The sequence below is a fragment of the Sparus aurata genome, chromosome 13, assembly GCF_900880675.1.
Source record: "Sparus aurata chromosome 13, fSpaAur1.1, whole genome shotgun sequence".
In the NCBI taxonomy this organism is placed as follows: Eukaryota; Metazoa; Chordata; class Actinopteri; order Spariformes; family Sparidae; genus Sparus; species Sparus aurata.
This window is the reverse complement of record NC_044199.1, coordinates 26,032,776-26,040,822: the sequence shown is the minus strand read 5'-3', so window position 1 is coordinate 26,040,822 and position 8,047 is coordinate 26,032,776. Positions and strand designations below refer to the sequence as shown.

Here is an 8,047-nt window from a genome sequence, read left to right as displayed (position 1 = left end):
CCCACTCTTATAGTCTGAGATGTTTTTTACTTAAAATCAGCGATACATCATGTAAATGTTATTTTTTTACTCTCATTAAATAAAGTTTGTATTTAAAACGAGACATTTCAATCTCAAGAGTTCTGAACAGGTCTGAAGATGAAAACAGAAACATTATTCTATCGTTGCTGATAATTTTGGTCAAAACAGCTCTGGAGACCCGTTTACCAAACATCTGTTTGCAGGTGAGAAAATCTGACTGAGGTATGCAACCAGCATGCTGCTGAGCAAGGCACTGCAGTGACCCCTGCGGTAAAATCCCCACAGAAGAATGAAGCTTTAAATGACGACGAGGACGATTCAAAGAGAAGTTTGACAATTTTTTTTTAATAGATTTAAAACATCAGAAAAAAAACAAGTACACAGATCGACTCTCAGACGGATTCTCTTTCATTTTTATTTTTGTCCGTGTGTCTCACTTATTTTGTCCCAACAGTTATTTAGTTTTTTTTAAATTCAGGATCTCTGATCTGCAAACAGACGGTAAAAAGAGTCTGACAGCTGACACTACAAACAGCAGAGCGGGAAAATCCACCTTCATCATCATCATCATCATCGTCATGAGAGCATGAGCAGCTGTCCTGTCTAACAGTCAGTGTTGTCCTACCTGTCCGTCTGTCGGTCAAATGTTAATAAACTGAGGTCCAGGGTCTCAAGCACAGAGCGAGTGAGACATCACCAACATCACCTGCATAAAACATCTCTGAGCTTCAAATTAAGAGACTTTTTCTCTAATCAATGACACGCTGATCATCTGTGACCATTACTTAGTTTGAAAATTAATCATAAAATCTGATTGATCAAACATGAGTAGCTTTGTAACAGACTGGTGACCGGAGACATTCTCGGGGATCGGACGAAAAGACTTTGATACAGCACTACAGGGACCTGATTTCATACAGCACTACAGGGACTTGATCCGATACAGGGACCTGATCCGATGCAGGGACCCGATTTCATACAGCACTACAGGGACTTGATCCAATACAAGGACCTGATTTAAATTTGTTTTTTTGTCTGCATTGTTTAAGTAGGAGCTCTGTTGCCGTGGGAACTGAACCGCGAACTGTGTGAGATTAGTATCTGACCCAGCTTACGAAACACTTCATGTTTGTATCAATCAGAAGAAATATGGACCCTGTTTGGGCCCCCTGGCCTCAGTTTGGATAACTTTGTGTTTCACAGTTTGAAGTAAATAGAAACATAATATAAAGTAAATGTTTTTAGTCTGTGGGAGTTCAGGAGAACCAACACAACAGGGAGTGACATGTCAGCATGTCACAGCGTGTCACATCGTGTCACAGCATGTCACAGCGTTTCACAACTCCAGACTAATGAGGGGTAAGCATGTTGAGCCAAAGCCCTCTACAGCATTGAATCAGAACTTATAGAGTTATTTAAATCTGAGATTCAGATGTCAGACATTCTGATCAATCGTTTTAATCAATCGTATTCAAGATAATCAACAGCTGAGCATGGTTTGGCCAGTGTCAGCTTAGGGCTACCATATGGATGTTAATTAGTGTTTTTTAATACGTCACTGATTCTAATCGATGTAAAATGTGTGACACATCTTCATATAGCTGTTTGATCATTTCACGCAGCTCCGTCAGCCAATCACCAGGCTCAGTTTTCAGGGCAGGGCTCCAGTGATTTAAGCCAGATAACAATAGACTGGATCCTCCATTACCCATGAACGAATCTGTACAGCCTCTTTCATTAGAAAGCCTCACTGCTTAATACAGCCTTTAAACCACACCGCCAGTTTGTAACCCAGACTGTAAATTAGACATGTAGTCTGATTAAATATTTTTTCTTTTCACTGGGGTTTGAACTTTTTTCATCGACAACGCTGTGACAGTGAGGCGAATGGAAACGCTGCTGCTGACTGACATCTGCCTGAAACTGAGGACCTCTATGAAGACCGGAAAGGTAACCCTAGAAGTAAGCCCTGTCCACAGCTTCCCTGAACACTGACAGGTAACTCTGAACATCTGCCCCCTCCTCCAAACAGGAAGAATAGGAAACAGAAACATGAGCACTGTCCATCTGTCTGCATTAGTCTCTGACAGACAGACAGGTATCAGTCTGAGGAGGGGGAACGACAAGCTGCTCCTGCTTCCTGTAGTGGGCGGGCAAAGGGGATGGGGTGTGGCATGTGTTGAAAGGGGTGGGGAGGTGGGAAAGAAGTAGCTGATGCTACGTTTCGAACTGAGTGAGCAGCGCCCGGACTTCAGGCGTCAGCTGTTTGGCTGCACTGGCAGCCTCTGCAATGGCGCGGCGGTACGGCCCCTTCCTCTTCCTGTCAAAGCGTGACTGAAAGCTCTCCAGGAAGGGCGACAGCTGGGTGAGCGGCAGAAAGGAGGTGGTGGGAGAGCCAAACCAGGACACCCTTGCCTCCTGCTGCACTGCCAGCCCTGTGTCGCCACGCCGCGACACTGTGATGCCAAGCACGCGCGCCGGCCACCAGGGGAAACCGTAGATCTTTGCCCAGACAATGTCACCGACGCACACCGTCCGCCCATCAGGGAGCAAACACTTGGACACCAACTTGGAGAACACAGAGGAGGAGGACGAAGACGAGGAGGAGGAGGAGGACGTGGAAGACTTGCGACGCCTCTTCACTTCACCTCCATCCTCCTCTTCGCCAGCAGCCTGCATCTCCTCGCCATTAGCTCTGGGAGGAGGGGTGGCAGGGTAGGAGGAGGGGGGACACTTATGACCTAGCGAGGAGGTTGAGGAGGAAGAGGAGGAGGAAGAGGAGGGAGGGGGAGTGGGAACAGGGGGGGAGGAGAAGGCTGGATCTCCATGAGTAGGGAGATAAAAGGTCTCTGTGGAGCTGCACTCTGAGTGAGAGGAGTCCAGGAAGGAGGATCGGGGAGGAGGATCCTCCACCTGCCCATCATCTCCATCTTCTCCCTGCTCAACCCCCTCCTCCTCAGGGGGACAGACCTCCTGTGACTCCAAGGCAACAATGGCTGCAGTGGATTCGGGCATTGGAGGAGGACCTGTGGTTGAGGGCTGGGGCTGGACTTCGTGCATGGTTGTGCTAGATGTGGGTGTGAGGGTGGGGCTTAAAGCAGGTTTGGGAGGCGACGAGCGTGCGCCCTGTTTTGTCGGGGAGGAGGAGGAGGAGGGGCAGGGCACCTGGCTGTCGTCGGTACGATACCTTTGGGGTTTGAGACGCATTCTGGGTGGAAGAGGCGTGTTGGAGCTCGAGCTGACGCTGGCGCCGCTGAGGTGCTGGCGGCGGGTGAAGTGGACCTTCTGGTTGTGGTTCTGCAGGGCTGCAGCTCGGGTCACAGCCTTGGTATGCTCCTGGTTCTGGCTCTGGGTCTGGCCCTGGTTTTGATTCTGGTTCTGGTCTTTGGGCCGTCGATGTGGCGGCGGTGGCTGAGAATTCCTCGCTAGTTTCTTGAGAACCTGCCGTGCTTTGGAGCGATCGACAGCAGAACCTTTGGACAGAACCTTCTTAGAGTTCAGCTTCAGACACATGCGGTTGGATGAAGATTGCGACGAGGATGAAGATGAAGCCACACCCCTCAGGACACGGCGAGAGGAAGATGATGATGATGAAGATGACACACGTATCCCCGATGATGAGCGTCTGTCCACTGCAGTACGTCCCCCTTTGTCGTCGCTCCTTAGCCGTTTGAGCTCTGAGGAGATTGGGCCATCAGCTGGTCGCCGCCGCCGGGATGCCTCCTCACCTCTCAGATCCACTGGACCCCGTCGGGCCTCCCTGTGCCCGCCTGATGCTACCACGCTTTTGCACTTGTCGCAGAGCACCTGGCGGGGGCGGAGCTTAATGGCGTTCATGATAGAGGTTGGCTCCTCGCAGCGGTAGCGCCGCTTTGGCCGCTTGATCTTGCGTGGCAGTGGCTGAGGTAAGGCCTGGTTGTAGGTGTCCCTGATGAACAGAGGAGGAGGGTATGGTGCACCCTCCTGGAACAGCGGTGGCGGTTTCGAGGTCCAGGGGTGAGGATGGGGAGGGGGTGAGGATGCAGGGTTGATGGTGACCTCTTCCTGTTTGGTGGACGGGTCATCGCTGGTAACTGGCTGTGACTGCATAGGCATCGGAGGGCGATTCCGGTCGTCCCGTCTGGGAAACACTGTGATGGGAATACCGTATGGTCCGAACCTAAACACACACACACACACACACACACACACACACACACAAACAAACAAACAAACAAACAAACAGGGTGAGAATAAGAAGGCTGATTTGGTATGAGAACCTGAGATCTGATCTTAAAGGGATATTCCGGTGTAAATTTAATCCATAGTCTAAATCACCGTGAAACTGTGTTACACTCCCTCTCGAGAGATCAAGTTAGCAAACCGCTAATTTACAGAGTTTTATCAACCTCAGAAACGACCGCACGACAACAATACATTGCAGTAAATGGGTCCAAATATAAACCGCCACCAAAAAGCCACAAATAATGCTTAGAACAGCACCAAACTTCAGCAACAGTACAAATAGGGTCTCAGCACATAGTCCGAGGCATCTAACCTCCGCTAGCTTAGCTGGATTTCTACTGAAAAGCTGACAAAATTTACTACGCTTCTGCAGCAGCTTCCTGTTGACGGGAAATCCCGATGACTCGATTACCGAGTGCAGTAGAGTTCCGCGGCTCATGGATGAAAATGTATGATTATGACTCCATGGAAAAGCAATCAAAGTTCATATGTGTCTTACCTGCCAGTTTATAACAGTTATTATCGGGAGCGGACATGGAAAAGAACGGAATTGATTATTTCTAACTGCACTCGGTAATCGTCGCGTCGGGACTTCCCCGACCCGGAAGCTGATGGAGGAGAGTTGAACTCTGTTTTTAGCTTCCCGTTAGCTTCCCTAGCTAAACTAGCGGAGGTTAGATGCCCCGGACTATGTGCTGAGACCCTATTTGTACTGTTGCTGAAGTTTGGTGCTGTTCTGAGCATTATTTGTGGCTTTTTGGTGGCGGTTTATATTTGGATCCATTTACTGCAGTGTATTGTTGTCGTGCGGTCATTTCTGAGGTTGATAAAACTCCGTAAATTAGCGGTCTGCTAACTTGATCTCTCGAGAGGGAGTGTAACACAGTTTCACAGTGATTTAGACCATGGATTAAACTCACACCGGAATATCCCTTTAAAGCTAAAACTCTTGATTGGATCTAAACCTTTGGTCAAACAGATTAAATGAGGATATTTTCGACTTTTAGACATTTGCATATATGTTTTATATCAATACATATCGTATATTAATTAACATTTATATATTTTCACATTTGAGCCCATTCACAGAGCACCTCACCTAGTCAGTCGGTTTGTCCTAACTATTCTACAGCCTTTTCCTAACCTAGGAATCTTTTAACTGCATTCGAGAGTGTTTCCTTGGTGATCAGATTAAATGTTTAATTTTAATAGTACAGGAATTGGAAATATCGATAATGAATCAGCCCATACAAAAATATCAGCAGATATTTTCATTATCAATTAATCACTTGACACAACTGTGTGATTGTACACAGAGTATTTTGGGGGTTGCGAGTTGAGTTACTCTGCAGATAATTGATAGTAAAAATATTGTTATAGTTATTAATAGATAGTTATTAGCCAGAAAATAGAGAAAATGTCCAAGTACTACCTGCAACAGAAACTGGACTTGGTGCTGTCAAAAAACATGTGAGGAGTTATGGTTTTTCACGTTAAATGGAGGTTTGAATCATCTAAATATCCTTCTTTTGAGCCCCGCAAAATATTCAAATGTGAATACATTGAGTGTCTGAATGATAATCTACCTATGCTTAAAAAAAAAAACTTTAGCATAACAAGTGATTCCAAACCACTGGGTTCATTTAAAAAAAAACACACACACACACACACAAAATGTTCAGACTGAAGAGGCAACTGGAAAAAATATTTTTTAGTAAACAAAGTGTTGGCGTTTCCATATAATCAGATTAGACCGGCGGGTAGAAATTATTATGTTTATATCATTTTGAAATATATCTCTCAGTGACATAACATCTTATTTGAATAAACTTTACCTTTTGGAAACATCCATCAGCACCCCGGAGAACACTTTCTCGCCCAACCGGAAGGACACCACCAGCGCGTCATCAATGACGTGGTCCAAGGAGACCCGGACCTCGGACCCTGGATTCAGATCCTGCACAGAGGCAAGGGGCGGATCACCGAGACCGTGTTCGGATCCGGGCTCCGGACGGGAAGAGTCTTCTCCAGCAGATTTCTCCGGCTTCACGGTGTCCATCATTAGTCGCCTTTTCGGGGATCGGCAGGGCGGGGAGGAGTCCCGCAATCCGCAGCCCGGCATCTCCTCGGTCCCGGCTGAGTTTTTGCCGTACCCCAAGTCTGGATCCAGATTGTCCAGAACCAACAGCCGCTCCGCGGTGCCGTCGTACATGGCGTCCTCGGCGCAGTCGGGCCTAAGCTCTGGTTGAACCAGAGCCGTATACCCTCTGTCTCGATCCGCGGTCTCAGCCCTGTCCGTCGTAACGTTGGTGGTCGGTTCCGCCGGTTCCGCCAAAGACAGCCCGGCCTCAGTGACGGGTGGGGGAGCCGGGAAGGAGTGCAGGAAGACGGCAGAGGGCTGCGGGTCCGCCAGGATGCTGTGATACACCGCCTGCACCGATACGTTCCCGCCGCCCTCTGGATCACCTGGTACTCCCGGGGAGAACCGTTCCATGCTGACCCTATCGAAAGGGCAGCTGTTAATCAGTTCATCGTTAACGGCGTTATCGGAGAGCGCTTTTCCCGCCGCGGGCTCCAGCTCCGGCCTGACATGGCGGCGCTCCTCCCCGTCCCCACCATCGTCCACCCGGGGGACGACAAACTCCACACCCGGGCCGTACTCCCGCGGCTCGTCGGTCTCCAGTAGGGATCCTGGAAGTCCCTGGTCGTCCAGGTCCGGTTCTTGTGGGCCTTCGTCGTCCGCAGCCGCGGTTATTGTTGTTGTCTGAACCGCCGCAGCTCCTGGCTCTGCAGCCACGGCCGCCATTTTCTTCCGCTATGCTGCCGAGCAGCAACTCGCCCCGCCCTCCCACAACACTGCCAGCTGCGCAGGCGCACTATCATTGGCTTGAGTTCCTGTCACTCAAATAAATCCACGGCGAGCGTGATCTTTAATTGGATGATTCTGTCCAAGTCCGTGAGGCGTGGGTCAGCCGCCAGGGGGCGTTTGTTTTTACAAGGAACAAAAACACTAGAGGCAAAAAAACAGCCAATATCTGATCGAACAGTAGCCGGTGGTCAGTCAGCAGCTGATGAGTTAAGAGCTGACCAGTACCAATATTTCTGAGCAGAGCTCACAGCAGCTCAAGTTCAAAAGAAGAGATTTTGAAATTAATGTCTCACTATTTAAAAAAACAAAAAACATTTTTGATCAATAAAACAGTCCCTAATACGATAAAAAAAAAAAAAAAAAAAAAGCATAATAAGGTATAGTTAAGGTCACATTCTGCATTTCCCTTATAATGTATCTAATACTGTGAATCACAACCTGATGTAAATAATCCAAATATGATATATTCAGACAAACAGAATTCGCAAAACCAATCAAACCAATGCAAATCAAAGAACTGTGAGGTTTTGTTCATGGATAGATATGACTACTACTATGAATATAATCAGTGGGAGGTTAGATGTTAATATCATGAGTTGTATAGGCCGATCAGTAATCATAACAGTGTGGCCATCAGCCATGCAGAATATAAGTCAGTCAGTTAGTCAGACACTAGCTGCTTTGTAATGTTTGATATACATGTGAAAATATAGCTAATGATTCTCACATTCATTTAGAAATCTCAAATGTTTTCACACTCTACATCAACCATTGCACCTTGCTAACCTTCATACCAGGTATCACATCATCATAAGAAAATGTAATGATAGTTGGAAATGAGGGTATGCCCGATGATTCTTTGAGATTTAAATAGAGACTGAATTAATGAATCAATTGGTTTAATTTGCTGATTATTTGCTTAACTGATTCATT

The 8,047-nt window shown here is 47.4% G+C and overlaps 1 protein-coding gene across 1 annotated transcript; it reads right to left on the bottom strand.

Annotated features, from left to right (window-relative positions):
- Positions 1 to 346: 346 nt before the first annotated feature.
- On the bottom strand, positions 347 to 7,081 carry pwwp2a (PWWP domain containing 2A). Its single transcript, XM_030438227.1, has 2 exons — positions 6,081 to 7,081; positions 347 to 4,180 (listed from the first exon to the last, which is right to left on the bottom strand). The coding sequence occupies exons 1-2, from the start codon at positions 7,049 to 7,051 to the stop codon at positions 2,239 to 2,241; spliced, it is 2,913 nt and encodes a 970-aa protein (XP_030294087.1). The 5' UTR covers positions 7,052 to 7,081; the 3' UTR covers positions 347 to 2,238.
- Between the last annotated feature and the right edge of the window lie 966 nt (positions 7,082 to 8,047).

Excerpts from the sequence above, each read along its gene's own strand:
- pwwp2a (XM_030438227.1), bottom strand. The coding sequence starts at position 7,051 with ATGGCGGCCGTGGCTGCAGAGCCAGGAGCTGCGGCGGTTCAGACAACA. Across the intron at positions 4,181-6,080 it reads CTGATGGATGTTTCCAAAAG|GTTCGGACCATACGGTATTC; the intron begins GTAAAGTTTATT and ends GTGTGTGTTTAG.